Source organism: Lagopus leucura, unplaced genomic scaffold (assembly GCF_019238085.1).
Source record: "Lagopus leucura isolate 7727_CA_CO unplaced genomic scaffold, USGS_WTPT01 Super-Scaffold_100157, whole genome shotgun sequence".
NCBI classification, from domain to species: Eukaryota; Metazoa; Chordata; class Aves; order Galliformes; family Phasianidae; genus Lagopus; species Lagopus leucura.
In genome coordinates, this window is record NW_024962334.1 from 490,993 (window position 1) to 509,964 (window position 18,972).

General features: G+C 42.0%; 1 protein-coding gene across 2 annotated transcripts in view; it reads right to left on the reverse strand.

The window, feature by feature from the left end:
* Positions 1–1,447: 1,447 nt before the first annotated feature.
* BLVRA (biliverdin reductase A) overlaps positions 1,448–18,972 on the reverse strand; it is a 28,792-nt gene continuing 11,267 nt past the window's right edge. The window contains exons 1-7 of one of the 2 annotated variants that reach the window (XM_042889310.1): positions 13,636–13,786; positions 13,379–13,510; positions 11,592–11,711; positions 10,921–11,018; positions 9,492–9,599; positions 8,632–8,803; positions 1,448–4,016 (exon numbers count right to left, since the gene is read on the reverse strand). In XM_042889310.1, the coding sequence (XP_042745244.1) occupies positions 3,743–4,016; positions 8,632–8,803; positions 9,492–9,599; positions 10,921–11,018; positions 11,592–11,711; positions 13,379–13,497 (891 nt within the window). In that variant the 5' untranslated portion in view covers positions 13,498–13,510; positions 13,636–13,786 and the 3' untranslated portion in view covers positions 1,448–3,742. Of the gene's footprint in view, positions 4,017–8,631; positions 8,804–9,491; positions 9,600–10,920; positions 11,019–11,591; positions 11,712–13,378; positions 13,511–13,635; positions 13,787–18,972 lie in introns of those variants that run through there. The other variant, XM_042889311.1, reaches the window with a different exon arrangement.

The following is an 18,972-nucleotide window of genomic DNA, read 5'->3' on the forward strand; positions in this document are numbered from 1 at the left end:
TTTTAGTGGAAAACCAGGAGCTGATCAGGTCCTTCAATGTGACCTGTATGACCACATGGGCAAACAGCACTGAGAAACAGAACACATTTGCTCAGATGCAATTGCTGAAGAAGCCAGCCCCGTGCAGTACCTGAGGAGGCCATTCAGAGCTCGCTCAGGTATTTTGTACAAAATCACAGTGTAGTGCACAGACACCTCTTGTCTTCTAGGTTAGGGCTGAATTTTGCTCTGATCATACCTGTGCTGCATAACTTCTGTGAATAAAAGCAGAAGTTTGTCAACAGACACCTGCAATTTCATCTAACCCAGTCTATACAGGTAACAGCTTCCAGCCCTTAAGGCTTCCCAAAGAACTTGCTTTCTTTGTCAAAAATCTTGAATCATTTTCCTGGATACGCTTAGTTTTCTGGTGTCAAATCTTATTCACATTGTCCAGAACACACTGCATAACACAGTGCACAGATCTCTGGCCTGCTGGAAACACGGAGCTAGCGGTCCCACTAGGCTGCCTCTGTTGGCCACTCACCAGTACACTGTCAGGCCATGCTGCCAGCCTGAAGGGACTGAACATCTTGAGTGAGAACTTCCTCCACAGCTTTGCATGACCTCATATCATTGTTTCTTTGCTCCATGGAAATTTTCCATTTCCCTTACCTCTAACTCTCTGAAAATGAGTTTGGAACAAACCAACTCAGCTGAGCTGTTCAGTTGAATGAATTTAGCGGCTCAATGGCATGAGACAAAGCTCAAGCCTTGAGGAGGCTTCCTCTTTCACATAGGAACATGTTACAATACAGCATTTTCCGCATCAACTCCATAGCACTAGGCAGTTAACAAAGCATACTTCAGTGGACTTCTTCAGCTGTGCCACAGGAGCAGTTCCAGCAGAAGTAGCAAAAAGCCAGATACAAAGAATGTATGCTAATTTGTCCGTGCCATACCTCATACTTAGCTTTTCATACTTCCATAACTGACAGTTCAGACTGTGCCAAGTACTATCTGAGAAACTCTTCTGAAAGTTTTTCTGCTATGATTAAGCTACTCATTAATCCACAAGGAAACCTCTTTCAACACGTTTTAGATTATATTTATCAGGTTCAAAAAGGGTGCTCGAGATCACCAGTTTTTGAATGGAAAGCTGGAAGTGTCCAGCTGAGATTTAAATTTTCATGCACTCGTGGGCAGGGGGCAGACTAGGATCAGAGGAGCAGGAATTTTGTGGGAGGGATCACAAGTTGAGATAAGGTCTCTGACTCCAGGACACTCGTATTCAAAACTCTGAAACAGGAGAAGGAGACAGCTGTGGGCTTTAGAAATGGATCACAGCACGCAGTTGCTGGCAGGACTTCACAGGGCATAAGGAGCGAGAAGGGGAATAGAACCCATTGGGACAGAGAGATTTTCAGCACAGACAATTGCTAATGAAGGACAACAGAACCAAAAGGAATGATTAAGAACTCCAGTTTTTTATTGGTGAGTTTGACATCTGATTAAGGATATATGTTTGAAGCTTGATACCCAGTAGTTCTTGTATACAAACCATGGCAGCATCAGCAAATTCACAGTTTCAAAGATAACACAGTTTGAATGCTCCAGGCTTTCAAGTGCAGTAGATTTGCTGGGAGGAACAGTGGGGATGGAGGACAGCGCAGGACACCCAGAATCTGCCTCCACCAGCTCAAAATAACCAGCTAATTTTCCCAGGCTACAGAAAGAGGCTTCTCCAGGGCAATTCACTGAATGGCTGCAGTGCTGCTTTACAGTGCTCCCACGAGCTTTTGTTCACTCCTTAGAGGAATACTGCTAACTACAGCTCTCATGAGGAACTACAGAGCAGCCCCAGGGAGACTTACTGGTTAATTTAGATGCTTCTGGGGAGCGTGAAATCTCCCTTCCCTTTGCTGTCCCTCCCTGACTGCCTGCTGTCAGTTAGCAAGTGGTATTCACCCCAGGCTCACAGATGAGGAGTCTGACAGCAAACAGGAAACTGTGCGTGCTGTCATACATAGCAGATACACATACACAGCAGATTTTAATTTCATTTTGATCCAGGATGGACTTCTTGTGTTTTGCCATGAATCCATTGGGATAAAATCCTTCCCACTCACTTAGCATCAGGTCCACCCAAGCAAAGTCCATTACATTCATAAATAAGTCCCTGAGAATTCTCAGTAAGGGATCTGTTTGGGTGGACAAGCACGTGATCTGCCTGCACAGATCTGCTAGTGACACACACGGATTTCAAACACTTGAAATACTTTTCACTGACTTTAATAGATGTAATAGATTCAAACGTATTTTGTGAACTCATTCACATATCAAGCCCTAGTTGCTCCTGAATTATTTGGGAAACAAAATACAGCCTTTCCTTCCTTCTCTGATTCAAACTCTAACTGAACTGTATCTAATTTGAGAATAAATATGATTGAGTTAATGGAAAATCCTTTTCCATCAGTACTGTGTAGTTGTGGTTATATACACATCTATAACATATAAAGTCCTTACTCAAAATTGCCAACATGGTAACGTATTAAGGAGATGATGGGTCTGCATTTGAGAGAACTGTGTAGGCTGAAGTTTGCTGCTATATTAACACAGCACAGGCAAATGCTGTAATTAGAAAATAAAGGCAGAGAAATTGTTAATAGTTTTGTGCACTATTCAGGCTTCTTCTCCAATAAAGTGATTCTTTAGGGAAGTGATAATGTCTTCATATGTGACCCTGGGACTACTGTAAAATGCCACACATCCATCCCCACAGCTGTGATACTTGGTAATTGCATGGCTATATTTGCAAATTGCTCTATTTCCTACAGTCCTACTCTAATTTTATCACTATTTCTAACGACTTTTACTGTTTCCAGGAGAACACCAGTTAGTTTTTTTTTAATATCAGGACATATATTATTTTTAGGTGAGAATCATTCACATGCTGAATCAGAATACAGAACACCAATGAAAGACAGTAACACAATGCTTCCAATGGGAAAAAAAAAAAAAAAGGAAAGTAAGCAGGTGATGTATCAGTTTAACGTATTGTTTTTATCTCCTCTGGAAAAACATTTCTGTGTTGGCACAGGGCATCAGAGAAATAGAATGGACTCAACTTGCATCTGTCAGAAACAAGATATTTCTATTCTGGTTTGGTACCATTATAGGTTCTGTTTGAAGGTAAATGATTTCCAGTGTGAAATGCAAAACAAAAGAGGCATAGCTTCTAACTAGAGCAAACACACAAACCAATTCAGAGTACCCAGAAGAAAAAGGTTGGGACTGAGGAGGCACAACTTTTGCAGGTCAAGCAGAGAGAGGTCAAAAACTCTTTTTAGAGCTCTGTTCTAGATAATCCTGTATGTCTCATTTTCAGATACATCTAAATAGAAGAGAAAGAATACTCAAGAAGGAAAATCATGTTACCTATTTGCAATCCTCCGTGATCTGGCTTCAGGGACATTACCAACTGAACTGCTTGGAAGCAAACATGAGAAACCTCGTTGCTGCTGGGTTCCTGTCTGCCTGAAAGGACAGCAATGCATCAGAGCGGGGTAACATGTTGCTTTGTTCTAGCAAACACCAGAAGGCATAGGGCATAGCCCAGGATCTCCAGTCCCCATAGAGAACCCAGGAGTGACATTCAGTCAAAGAGAATGCAATATAACAGAAACAGCAATTGCCTGACAGCAACACTTAGCTCTAGACCTACAGCTTTCCTATCTGCCATGTTCCTCTTGGAAGAGCCACCTCAAGAACAGATTTTCTCAGGCTGTTCACACTGCTGTTGAATCATCCCAGCAAGGTCAAGGCACCGCAAAATTCGCCATTTCTCAGCAGCCAGCTCTTCCTTGGATACCTGTCCCAGCAGTTTTTTGGCAAAGAGGTTCTGATCCTGCATGAAAAGGCCCACAGCAGACCTTGGGGCTTGAGGGAAGTTCTCCAGGCAACCACTGGTGAAACAGAAATTGATTTTCTTTTCACGTCTCATTCCTGGTCCTCTTTCTTCAATCCAAGTCAGAGGCCTAATATGGAGAAACAGTGGAACAAAAGAGTATTTATGAAGAAATTGAATCAACAGTCCTACTTAAAACATGTTGTGCAGTACTTACAGAAAATGCTCTAATAAAGGCACCTTTTTACAATTTCAGTCACTGCACGTTCATTCAGGATGTTCTGATCAACAAGCCTTGTTGCTGGTTACAGAGCTGAACACCACGTTATAGCCTAAACTCTGCCACTGCTGCAAGCACTGCTTTCAGCACACTGCCTAAACTCTCTCCAGCTTCTTCTCTACGCACAATGAAGCCAGACGTGTTCAGCTACCTTGAGAGGAATCAAGTTTAATCCATTCATTCAATTGTGGATTTGGATGAAAAGTTAAACACCTAAACTTTGTGAGTGATTTAATCAAGGCCTCAGTGTTCAGTCATTCCTCCAGCAGAATAAACTGTCAGTAGAATATGTAATCATGACACACAAATTTAAACTACTGTAGCGAAAGAAAAAAAACCAAAGGATCCAAACCACAATCTGCAAATAATGCGTAAAGGAAGATCCCCACAGGACTAATAAATGCAAATGTCTTGTGTTTCAGGATGTCCTAAGGCCACGGGGTGCCTGAGGAGTGCATCACTCTGTGGTTTTTATGTTCACATTCTCCTTCCCTGAGACATCTCCTGCTGACCACAGCCAGGCTGGTTTTGCTGCATTTTTTCTTATGACAGCAAATATCCATGGAGGGTTGAGACCACTGTTGTGTGAAGCTGCTTTATCTCAGGCAGTCTGGTGTGAAGAAACCACTGGGCAGATACAGGCAAAGACCTCTCCCACCTAACAGTGGGGAGTACATAGGATGATCCAAAACAGGCAGTATCAGTATGGGGTCGCATCCCTGGGGTGATCTAGAGCAGATGCACATCAAAGACCAGATTCAAACTTATGCTGTCTTCCACTCTGGCTTGAGGGAGCCACTGAACCAGAAGCACAATCACATAAGTTAGGCAAAATTAAAAAAAAAAAAAAAAAAAAAAAAGAAAAAAGGAAAAGATAGAAATGGCTGATTTACATCTGTGAGCAGGAAATGTTGGTTCTACTACTAGATTTATTGTCTTTTGTGATTGGGTTTTTAGTTATTTTCCCAAAGAGCTGTTCCACTTGGTTGCTAACTAAACATTACTTTTTAATTAACAATTTCTACATTGAAATTTGTCCTTTTTTATCGCTACAAAGACACATATGCTGCAACACTGCATACTGTTTAAGCAACTATGTTGCTTAAGAACCAGGTTTGCATTTCATATTGGAAACTTAATTTTTAATAGTGCTGATGTTTTTGATTAGGTAATTTATCCACTTTCATTTAAGATCTTCATCAAAGCTCTATCTGGTAATGCAAGTAATTAGTTATTTAGTAGTATTAGTAGTTTTATTTGAAAACAACAAACCCAGTATTTTTGGTAGCTAGAGAAAGCCATAACTGATTTGGTTGGACAGTTAAGAAAGAAAAGGAGAGTTAAACTGAACACTGAGAAACCACTTTTACACTGATTTCAAAAGGAAGCACTACTATGAAAAAAAAAAAAACCCAAAAAAAAACCCGCACTGATTTTACAGAGTCATTTTGTCTTTCCAGATTTTAGGCCATCACAGCTTACACAGCTACATTTTATTCAGATTAGAAGATACTTAATCTTTTCTGACTCTCTGTTGCCTCAGTGATAAGTAACCATGCTGCTTGAACAGTGCTAGCTGAAAAACCAAAATGAAGAAAATAACCTTCGTACCTACCTGCAGAAGAATTAACCTGGTTTCATGCTTGAAAGCATGCTGGATCTACTCAATATTTCAAGCAACTCTTGATACAGAAAGCATGTTTTACATGGTTTTTTTGGATATTCAGGCTGAAGTTATTTTTTTAGACTTCATAAGCTTCATTCTCAATACAATTTCAAGCAGTTACTGCCATACAATTGCAATCAATACAATTATTCAAGCAGCACGTGTTCAGAAAATGTCTTCTGTTTCTTTTAAAAATCCTGTTTCATGTGTTGAAAACACCAGTAATCTTTATTTACTAAGCAATCAACGAGGGCTGCCTTACCTCAAATGAGAACTAGACCTTATTTCTAGCTAACATCAGAACAGATGTTGCACAGATCATTAGCTTTCCAGCTTGCACTAAAACACTGACATTTATTGAATCCAGGCTGTATAATAGGACAGAAACTGCAGTCCCAAACCAGCCGTACTGTCAGCTGAGGTCTGCCTTTTCCTGGATTGCTTAACATTTTAGCACAGAAAGGCTGTCAGCTCAACTGCCTTGGAAACACGAAAGAGGCAGAGGTCATCTCTCAGATAACTGAGCTTGGGATGTTAATGCACATCTCCAAAATCCACCTGAGACAGATTAGCAGCCAGTGCAGACTATGCAGCAGGGACACGCCATAGCCTTTGCACAAATCCCTGCTCAAACAAGCAGAACACAGGCTGCTGTACTCTGCACCTGCTGCTTTTTCTAAGGCAGAAAGGGGCTGAATTAACCTGATTTCTCAAGGTTAGTGCATTTATGTCTTTCAAAGAAGGGTGTGCTAGCTTTCAGGAAAGCTGCAAAGCTTTCCCATCCCTTAAGCAAGACAGAACTTGAGCATGTGAGAGCTGTGAGTTCATAGAGCTGTAGGTTCGTAACTTCACTTGGAGAGTGGGCCAAATTCCCTACTGTTGTACGTTCACTGACGTCAGTGGGGGAAGGTCAGCAGGAAATGCAGTGCAGAGGCCGACAGGCACACTGGCACGCTATGTAACTTTCCAGCCAGTGTTAAGTTATCCTGAAGCATAAAGCAACTGTCACGAGGGTCATGAAAATGCTCATGGTGACAAAATACTTACTGACTGACCCACATGCAGGGTTAGCCATGAGCTAAGAAAAGCAGGTATCTGTCAGCTGTGTTGCAAGAAAAATAATCCAGAAACAGTTCCGTACCTCATAAACACATGGCAGTTGTATTTACAAGGACTACTTAGAGACAGGCCAGCCAGGGAAATGCTTAAACCATCCACTAGTTCCACCTGCTGGAATTAGTTCAAAATCTCACTCTACACTGAGCTTTACAGACACTCTCATTACTTGCAAATTGCTAAGAGGGTAAACATGGATGGTGTATGGAGTTCTGTCCTCTCTTAACTACAGTGTTTTTTTTTTTATTTAGAGAGGCAGAAAGATCACTCAGACAAGATGCCTATCCCATCATAAACTGAAACAAGCTTTGTAGGAGCTCAGCAAAATCTGCAGTGAAACCAATGGTCCAAGTGAGCCTTGATTCTTCTCTGCCCAGATATATAGTTCTACAGATCATTATTCTATATACGTGCAACAACAAAAAAGGTAATTCATTATGAACAAAGGTAGGTCAGGATATTTCCCTATGTGGTCACCTTTTCCCTGGTTCTCCCTAGTCTTCTCATTTGCCTATAAAGGCAGAACAGACTTCATGGAAAAACAGGAAAATGTGAGTGAAAAGAAAGGAACAAAGTGTTCTATCGCCATCCCCACCCACTAGGAAACATACAGAGACTGGTAACTTCTCTGTATCAGACAAGTCAGACAATTCTTACACTGCAGCTCTAGCATGCTTCGGTGCTTTTCAACTTCAGCTTGCTTGAAAAGGAGATGACCATCTGCATGAAGTCCACAGTAATCAAAATGAATAGTTTCCAGCAAAATTCATCAACATTCTATGCACTGAATGGGTACTTAATTCTCAATATGGCACGCTCATAAAATATTTAGAAACATATTCTTTAGCAAGGTCACTAATAAAATGCTACTTTACAGCAAGGTTATTGTTAACGTGTAATAAAACAGAGATCTAATTCAGTATTATAAATTGCAGTATCGGAAGAGTTTTCTGCAAGGAAATCATACAGCAGCGGCTGGACAAAATAATAAGTAATCCTGGCTGCTGGATTCTCACTCTCACAGTCTGACAGATTGGTGAAACATAAAGGAAAACGAACAAACAAACACAAAACAAGATACGGAAAACAGACTGATGACCCATTCAGGAAAAATCAATGTCAGTACTCCAAGATAGACATTAATCAAGAGCAGACCTCTCTGTAGCATCAGAATGCTTAAAATGTGTCATTTTCTCTTAACCTTCAGCTAGTAGCACATAACTACAGCATTACAGTGCTACAAGCTACATATTATGACTACTCCACTGGGTTTTCAAATAGACATATATTTCCAACCTTTAAACAAGGGTTACTGTTCAACATACATCTACAATGTGTACTGTTAAACAAAAAAAATCCTACCTCTGAAAACCTTTTCTGGATGCAAGAAAAAGGCTTTTCAATCTAAGGCACAGGAAATGCATAAATGCATTATGAACCCATTCCCACATTGAGACATCAGGAAAGAACTTTTAAAACATTCTTGTGCCCTCCCACAGACATTGCTTGGTTATGGCTCTTCTTTACCATGATTGCTACAGGAAATACTCTCAGGTCTCTTTTGCTTGTAACGCTCTAAAACCAGTATTAACATATTCTATTTCCACAAGAGAAAGGATGTAGACGTCCTACAGATGATACCCAAACAGGCTGTCTCATCTGGCTGCTATAACCATTACTCACTTCTTGTTTGCAGTCTGAAAATGGACAGTCATTCTAGAATAATTCTTATCCTTCTGCTCTTCTCTGGTGGCGGAGGTAACAGTGAGGTCACCAAAGAGGTCAATCAGCCAAGTCAGTCGGGCAATTCCACTGAAAGCTGGGAACCCTGCTTTTGTTTCATCGAGGACACTGCCTGGTGTAATAGCAACAGAAAAACTTGAGAAATGGAAAATAATAATGCGTGCTGCACAGTAAAGGCTGAAGAATTACAGTACTGCAGGCTCTGAGAGCAGGGTGTAGAAGGACCAGCAGTGGATGAACTGAGTAGCAAGTCAACAAATATGACTGACCTTGAAATGGATTTGTTGGAGTGCTGTGACAGAGAACACTGCACGAAGTACACGTGCAATAAGCCTTAAGGATGTGCTGAGGAAAGAAGGGTATATGTGGATTCACACAGAGAAAGAAATGCACAAAAATCTCTCCCATCACTTCCATCACTAGTGTGGAATGCTTAAAGTCTCCACTGGAAACGTGGACATGTCCTCAGAGCTCATATTGATACTAGGATGAGGGAGCTAGTTGATACCACCAAAGCACACGAGAGGTGAAGAAATGGTCCACCCCTTGAAAGGTACAGGCTTGCTTTCTTCACAAGTGGTAGCAGAAAGAGAATAGAAAATAGGTCACAGGTGACCTATTAACTAGTAAGGCAAGTGTTTTCCAGACCCTTCTGTAATTTAAAGGAAATATCAAGAGGTGATATTTGTGTGTCACGTCAATTTATAGGCAGACTGTCATATAAAAGGTCTGGTCTGGAAGGGCTGGATTCCTGTGGTGCAAGCCAACAAATCTGGCTGAACTTCCACACAACTACTGACCTGTGAAATGTAACGTTCCCTTCACTAGATCTTTCCCAGCCACCTCCTTTTTCAGCTGCTTGTATTCTTCAGTCAGAAGTTCAATATGCTCCACGTGGAGGACTTTACCTGTCATTAATAAATAAACAAACAAATCAGGCCAGATTAAATAAGAACTTTCTGTATGAAACACATCTGAACAGTAAAGGCTTCACCAGCCACCAGTGGGAGCTCACTTAAAAATGCTCTCACAAATGGCTTGCAAAATTTTGTTAGGAGGAAAAGAAAACGCAGGCCCTATGTTGAGGCATCTGCTTGGGTTTGTGATTTTCAGGAGATGACAAATGCAGTGACTACAGTAACAGTATCCACTGTGCTCAACAGAAACTCTGCAATGAAACCCAATACCCAACTACAGCTGAAAAATCAGACTTCAAGTAAAAGATGGGTGAATTCTTGTCCTCCTTCCCCTCATGCTTCCCGTTCTGCATTCTTCTTCCCAGAGTAATAGGAAAGAAGACAAAGCAAAAAAACATAGTGCAATACTTAGACCCAGTTTGTAACAATATAATAAAAACTACCTCTTCCACTGTAATTAATTGGGCTACTCTGGAAAAAAATGCCATCTAATAAAAATTAAATCTGGCTCTCATTAAGTATCTTTTTTTTTTTTTTGTAGGTTTTCAAGAGAGTTGATTTAAGCTGCTGAAAGTAGTTGCTGCTGCTTCAAGAGCAGAGGTATAAATTTTGCTCAACGGGAACCCATTTTGCTAGCAACAAGGCAGCAAGTTGGTGTCAGAATAAGGAGAGCACAAAGCAGAAATCCTATACCTTCAGTATTTTAGGACAAAAGTCACAAGGGATGTTTTTAAGAAGTGGAAATATAAACAGTGCAGCCTATCCAAATTATTTGGACTCTAATTCTGCCAGCACTGTTCTTTTTCTTGAGTCCATTTACTGGCCTCAGCTGAACTGCCACCTTCTCATCCATGGTACTGCAGGGATGGGGCCACAGGCTTTCTGCAGTTAAAAACATCTTGCCTGGGGACAAACTTTCTTTCAAACAGGGATGTCTTGCTGGACTGCAAAAGCATAAGCAGCTGTGCGTGACCAGCAACTCACAAATACTAGAAGCTAGAGGAGCTGTTTCCAGCTTTATTTTCAGGGAAAAGACAGGGAGGTGTAGCCCTAAGGCTACATTTATTAAATGTCCTACTATCACTGTGACGGAACTTCTCTTTAACAGCACCTTACCCTTAGCTTTGACATCTGTTTATTTATTTTCCCATTGGCACACATCTTAAATCCTAGGCTGACATCTCTGAGACAGGTGCGCTGCCTTGCATTCTGTAATTAATAGTAGACTGGAGGGTCCTGCCTTTGGGTTTGATGCCTTTAGTGCTATTCAGTAGGTAGTGCTGTTTGCAGCACTGAGAAGAAACTCCATTACCTTTTTGCTCAGCCATCTCCCAGAGCTCATGGGCTGCCTTAGCAGACAAAGCCATGGGGTACTCAACAAGGACATGCTTCCCAGCTTCTAAAAACATTCTGAAAGGGATACAAGATCAGTCTTTAAAAAGTATACTGTCATAATCATTTCTCACCGTGCTAGCTGATCCTCATCGACATGAGGCAGCAGTGTGCGCCTGCAGCCCGGAAGGCCAGCTGTGTTCTGGGCTGCATTAAAAAGGGGCAGCCAGCAGGGAGAGGGAGGTGATTGTCCCCCTCTGCTTGGCATATTAGGAGGAAGTTTTTCAGCCAGAGGGTGGCGAGGCACTGGAACAGACTGCCCAAGGAGGCTGTGGATGCCCCATCCCTGCAGGCATTCAGTGGATGTGGCTCTGGGCAGCCTGGTCTGGTGGCAACACTGCCCTCAGCAGGGGGGTTGAAACTAGATGATCTTTGAGGTCCTTTTCAACTCCGGTTATTCTATGGTTCTATGAACCCATTACATGGCTCATGTGGTACTTCAGGGAAGTCACAGTCATTACTTCAGGTTTCTTTCTCTCCTCAGGTGTCCACATGTTCTCCTGCAACAGCTGTACACTGACTCTTTATGCTCCTAAATTAATATGGAAGGTGGAGGCAAGGGAAAACAACAGAAAAAGCAATACAAAATACCTGATGGTTTCTTCGTGGCTTTTGTTCTCTGTGCTGATAAAGGCTGCATGAATCTCTTTGCTTCTTAGAGCATCTTCCAGGCTAATCTGCTTGGCTTCATTAATATTGCCAAAACTTCTCCTGTGTATTTTGCATAAATACAACCAGAGCATAATTATTTCAGTCCTTTCTTCCCAATTGCATGTTCTGCAGCAGCACTTAGAAACTGTTGCTGAGATAACCACTGAGATAAAGGCAGAGCAAAGGAAGTTTGTGATCCAGGAAGGGCAAAGCACTTACAGAAAGAAGTGGAACAGAAAAAAGAACAAAACAGATGGGTCAGTGCGCAGGTGGGGATATCAGTAGACACCATCCATCTGTTGAAACATATTTTTAGAAGCATCATACCAAAGGAGCAGTTTTATTTATAAAATTAATACGAGGGAGAACAGTGTTCCTGCTGGAGAACTACTCCCAGTGTTGGCCACATGGTCCAAAGCACCTGAGTTGGCAGGACCACACGCAATGCAATGGACAAAACAAACAGTTGGCTGTGATGGCACGTGACCTGCAACACATGCACCATGCCAGTACTAAGGCAAAGGCTCTCCTGGTCAACACACTGAGCATGTCTCCACCTCAAAACAAAACGTGCACCAACAGCAAATGCCCCTCATATGAGTAAACAGATCTTACAGCTTGGCTGAGTTATGGTAGATGACACTGAGGATGAGGATAGGCCATAGTCAGGTCTTGAAAAGAAAGACAGGCAATGCTTCTGCGTATTTGGAATGCAAAGAGAAAGGCAATACATATATACAAGCAAGCTGCCTGTGAACTGTGCATTTCAACAGAATTGTTTCTCAATAGAAGTAGTGGAAATCCGATCTTTAGTGTGGTTCCAGAGTAGCTGTAGCCCTAACAAAGGCATCAGAGAACCAGGACTGCATTTGGCAGGGAGATAAATTGGATGACCTACTGGGTCCTTTCAGTCTCAAACAACCTGACTACATGACTTAAATATAGCTGGAAAAAAACACTCACAGTCTGAGACCCACACATGTACCCTGTGACTGTTTAAAACCTCCATGCTCTATTGTTATGCAGCAGAGAGTCCAGCAGGAATACTAAGATGGAAGTACATGTATAGCATTTCCACTAAATTTCTGTTGCTCCAGACTGGCAAGAAAAAAATAACATTGCTCTCTGAAAGGCAGCCTTACTGTAGGTACTAAATTATGGGAGTTTCTTTAAAGTTACAGTATCTGGTTTAAAAAAATAAGAAATAAATGATGAAATTGCAGTGTGAAGAGCTTTACAACAAATATTTTCATAAAACTTTATCTTCAATACACTTTTAAAATTTGTAAACCTCATGTTTTGTAAACATTTCTGAAAGTTTCATACAGACAGACCTGAGCTCGTTAGTATAAATATTGTACGTCTGTACATCCAGCACCTACAGAAGATTTAACCCAGACAGAACTGCATTTATCACGCAAATTCTGTGGCGAGAAGGTCTTTTACTTTTTATTTTAAAGAGAGTCCCTTCTGCAAGGTATCTCAACAGGTTAGCCTATTTGTTCTCTCCTGCAAAGCTTTCTGTACTCATTTCCTAGCTGACACTCAGGATGACAGACATGTTTGCATTAATTTTCCCTTTGCAGACAGCATTAAGAGAAATATAAAATTTCTGATATTCACTCCCTGTCCCCACCAAATTATAGTCCTCCATATTAAAAGGCATGTACACCACAAGAAAGAAACATCACAATACACAGATTACACATTAAGAAGAAATGTCTAACCTGGATACAAATCCAAGGAGCTTCAGATGCTCTGAAGGGCTAGAAGGCATTGGATTCATCAAATCTCGAATCCGTGCTAAGCCAGCAATTCCAACGCCGACCACCACAGTCCCAAACATTCTGTTAATCTGACTAGAGGAAAAAAGAAAAACACAACATTTTTTTCATTTAAGAGAGAGAGAGAGAAGCAGTTCTGGGCTGAGGGAGGGAATTGGGAGGATGGATTATTCCTTAACTCTGCTTTCATAAAGCCAAACCTTATTCAGATGTCAGCAAGTAGCTAACAGAAATGTGACGCAATAGGCTACTGAGTTCACTCAAATCCCTTTGAAATGTGTTCAAGTGGTTCATCATATCACAGAACTTGTCTTAAGACCTGTATTTAATAGCTAGCATATCACAGCTCCATCACAGAGTCCTTCCTTTCCATGAATGGATGGCAGACTTTAAAAGTGAGACATTTTTCTATTTATATAATAACTTCCTTTCTGGAAAGAAGCCAAAAGGTTCTGCAAATCCAGCAGTTCTACATAAAGCCGGCTGACTCTCTGAGAGTATGCAATACAACCTGTCCTGGGCTGCCATATGGCCAGTAACTGCACAGCAGCACAGCCAAAGTATTCTTAGACAGAAAGCAGAGAACATTAATCTTGTTTTCCCTGATGTAAATGCTGGCATGTCCTACACTGCCAAGATGCAACCAAACATCTGATAACTTGGTCTAGACGTTTGACATTTCCACGCATGAAGAAAGCTCTGTGATCTCTTTAAAGACAAGCAGGCATGTCTTAAAGATTTATATCTCCCAAGTGCATTTCCCTACCACAACAACATCACAGGGAGGATGAGCAGGGCAGTACTTTCACAGGCCAGTCCACTGATGATGAACTCTGTGTTCTGATTTGCCATCGATGTGTTGAAGCTGAAGCCAAGTACAAACCTCAAATAAATGCTCATCTACCACAAGGACAAGTAATGCTTTGTAAAGTAATTCTAAAATTTGCGGGAAAAAAACAGCTTTAAAACAATCCAAGTCAGCCTCTCTGCTTTTTTTGTTTGATTGGGTTCTTTTTTTTTTGTTAATTTCATCCAACTACAGCTTCCCTTCAAACCCTGCTTCTTCTTTTCTGGTGTCCCTCCCTCCACTGCCCTGTGTAGCCCTCTGCTATTTCACTATTCATCTCCAAAAAACACATGGCTTCAGCTCCCCTACACCCTCCCATCAGAAAGCCATCACTGCTCCCATAGGCAGCAGTAATATCCATCTTTACCATGGCCATTGTTAAAGCTCTTCCTTGGACTCCTTCTTGTATTCAGTACATTTCTTTGCACCATGGAACACAAAACTGAACAAAGCTCTGCAGCTGTAGCCATGTCCTTTCTAATGCAGTCCAGAACACTGCTGACCTTTGCAAGAAGAGGACAATATGGACTGAGGTTCAACTTGTCCACCACCTTCTGCAAGATCCTTTCTGATGTTCCAGCCAGGAACTGGTGCACAGGGTTATTCCATTCTAGGCACAGCTCTCTATACTTGCCTTTACTGAAATTCATGATGTTCCTGTGCTGCTTCTTCAGCATGCCCAGACCCCTCTAACAAGCAGCTCTTTTTACTGATTACCAATCACTCCCCAGTTTGATTTTACTCATAGAATGGCTGAAGGTGCACTCAATCCCATCATCCAGGTGGTTAGTAACGATATTAAATACTATTTGCCATGATATCCCTTGAGGGATGTCACTAATTGACAGTGCAAATTTGATGGATATTGCCATCTGACTTTATGTCACAGATCATGAACATTTTGAGCCAGTTTTCCACACACCATACAGCTCATGTGCTCAGTCCACACCTCACCAATTTGGTCATAAGAATACTACAGAAGATCACATCAAAGGCCATGCTAGAGTCAAACTTAAAAACTATTCACCATTTTCTTCTTGTCAACAGCACCAGTCATCTCATCATGGAAGGTGACTGGGTTGGTCAGGCACTATTTGCCTTCAGTAAATCCAGTAGTAGCTGTTGACAAACATCTTCTTGTACCTTACATACTTGCATGTCTTCCAGGAGGATTTGCTCCATTGCCTTCCCAGTGACCATGGTGAGGGTAACCACCCTACAGCTCCCACCATACTCACTCTTCCTGCCTTGAAAACAAGGCAAACACTTGCCTTTTTTGCCTCACAGTAACATCAGATGTCAGAGGCTGCTGTACGTTCAGTGAGCAAAAGAGAGCTTCATCACCGTCCATCTCTGCTGTGGGTAATGATCACAGAATGGCCAGGGTTGGAAGGGACCTCAAGGACCATGAATCTCCAACCCCCTGCCACATGCAGGGCCACCAACCTCCACTGATGTATTACCACAGACTGTTTGTCGGTTCAGAAACCTGGGAGGCCTGAGAGCAGACTGGTGAAAGTCAAGGCATAAAAGGCACTGAACACTTTCAATTTCCACTTGCCTCTGGCCCAATGGAACAGCAGGCCCACGTTTAGTCTTGATGCCACAGAAGCCCTTCCTGTTGCTAGTTTAAGCGCCAGCTGAGCTTTGCCTTCCCAGCTTCATCACTGTAATTCTGGTGCTGTGTCTCTCCTAGGAAGTCCTGCCTGATATCTGCCTCCATGCACTTTCTTTGTGTACCTGAGGTCAGTCAGATGGTTCCTGCTGATCCACACCAGCTGAATTGTGAGAACAGCTTTCCCATATTGTGAGAACAGCCTTTTCCCGTAACTTCAGTGGATACAAACTGAAGGACGAGATGCCTGCATACACATAAGCTCAAGAAGAGAATGCAGAGTCCGTGGAAACTCACTGCTAAACAATTATAAGTAAGAATAGATGCCCTGTTGTTGAAGTGAAACAGATACTCAGCTCAACACAACACCAATATGGGCTGCTTCGGGTTACCTCCCCTAAAAGGTTGGACGTTCACAGCAAGGTAAACTACTAGCCTTCATCCACTGGCTGCCAGAGTCCCCCACCACATTTTTAAGACGTATGCTCAAGAGGGTGGGACAATGTTAATGATTTCTTGGAATTCTGACCCATTTTCTTGGAATGTAATGAATATGTGTACATGATGTCTTTAAATATGTACCTATTGCTTTTCTTAGCTGTGCGAGTTTGGAGATATCCCCCTTGCACCCAGTGCCGTAATAAACATACCTGCTTTACAACCTTATGTGTGTTACAGTGTTTGATTTCACGTCACAGCATTCTGCCACATTTGGCTTGCTCTACACCAGAGTACTTGTGCTCTCTGCCCTCCAAGGCAGCCTCCCATGAGATCTTGTCAAGTACATCCATAAATATCCTGAAACCACTCTTCTGAAACTTATGGTTGTCATTCTTTAAATTCTGATTCATAAAGGATGCCAGTATAGACCAGAACCAAGTCAATGGAGGCTTAGTAGTCCTTCTGGAGAACAGTAAATCAAGGCCTTATTTTCAGATATTTTCTAGGTTGTGGGAGTTTTAAGCTGTTACTATTTGCCTACTGCTCTTAGTGGGACTAATGGTTGCATGGCAGACAAATTCCCCTGAACTCCTACAGCCACCCTGTTTCCAAGAACTGCTGTATCTGTTGGTGAGATGCTAACACCAGTTTCAACTAAGTAAAGATGAGGGAGCTGTCTTCTTTCCACCACCACGAATAACAAACATTTCACCAAATACCAGTGTTTCTGCATCTCCTTTGAAGAGCTCTCCTGCTTTCATCTGAGGAACAACTTCTGACCTCCAAAAAAGTGAAATCTGAGAGAGTCAAGATGATTTCCACCAAAGAACAAAAGCTGTTACTAAGCAACCTGTTGCCATGGCACCTAGCTGCAAGGCACAGTTAGCAGGCTCCCAAGGTTTTCCAGGTTAAGACAGCATTCACACAGACAGAGACAGCTACTACATGCATACTGCAGAGCTTTGCTTATGTGTGCAGCCAAGAGAAAAATCATGGTGTCTGCTCCCCTGCTGACATTTTTTATTACCCTCATTTTGCTCACACAGTGTATTGGGAAACTGCTTAGCGAGAAAGGTAAATTGGATGTTTTGTTTTCACCTACCAAAGCAGAATAAGGAATATTCACCTAAGAGCCCAGATGACTATATGAATATTTACTCATTATTTCGAACTTTTATGCTAGGACAACAACTACAGGTATCTTTCAATTACAAAGCTGATGAAAGAGGAAGCCCAAACCATGAACTGCTGTGCCTGCCTTTCATGCCTTCTTCTTAAAACCTGTGATCTCAGTTAAAGCTTTGACAAGGCTGCTGAACCTTGGCTCCTGTAGTACTGGGGGTGGGGAAATAAAAAGTAGTGATACAACAGTACATTAGCCAGCACCCAAGGGTCCAGCATCCAGGAGACCAGCATGACACAAAAGTTAACCTGAGAACAGCATCTAGCTGAAGAGGCTCATTTATGCCACACAGATATATCATAACCCCATCACCCTCCTGCTCTCTGTTGAGCTTTTTGTGCTTGTGCTGCTTGTTTCCTCCACTGGATAGCTGTAAACAGCTCTGCAGCAAAATGTATTCTCCATGCATTCTGAGGAAATTCAGTAGTAAAAGGAATATTCAGCAACAGAACTGGCAATGGAGCATGTCCGAAAGGATTGGTCACACAGCAAATGCATTCCTCCCTGGTGCAATCAGAGCAGGACTTCAGCCTTTACATCTCAAAAAGCTTTCTAGTGCTCACACAGGTAAGCTTTACCTCCATTTGGTGCAACATCAGTAAGGCCGTGCAAAACTAATGCACAGGCATGATAAAAAGACAGACCTTAATTTATTGCCCTAATCATGAAATATTTTTCATGCCATATATACACTCTACAGGTAACAGGTTCCTTCCCTTATCACATACCAAGTGTTTCAATAAAGCTTCACACATTTCCTGCAGTTTTCAAAGTCTCATTCCCACAAGTACAAATCACAGAATCACAGAATCACAGAATTGTAGGGGTTGGAAGGGACCTCCAGAGATCATCGAGTCCAACCCCCCTGCCAAAGCAGGTTCCCTACAGCAGGTCGCACAGGTAGGCGTCCAGGCAGGTCTTGAACATCTCCAGAGAAGGAGACTCCACCACCTCCCTGGGCAGCCTGTTCCAGTGCTCCGTCACCCTCACTGTAAAGAAGTTCTTGCGCATGTTTGTGCGGAACTTCCTATGCTGCAGTTTCCAGCCGTTTCCCCTTGTCCTGTCTCCATGACAGGAGACATGAGTGACTCACATTAGAAATCAAAACATTTTGCAATCAATTTCACCTGCAGCAGCACTATCACCAATAAAACTGATGTGAGAAGCCTTCCTGGAACAATTCCAATCCAATCTTTCTTAGCGTACTACTTCAAATGACTGCCACTCTACTGCTACACATACCACGAGAAGCAGAAACCTTGCATACCAGCACTTAATTTGAATACGCTGCCAAGAAGGTTAGCAAAACTTTGCACATTCAATAGCTGAAACACTTGATTCCTACAGTTATTGAATGGTAATTGTTAGTTTCTCCAATGTCCCCTTCTGTAGAAGTCATATCCTTGCTTACATTAAATCTCTATCTCTCCACAGCTAGAGTCCTCACATGT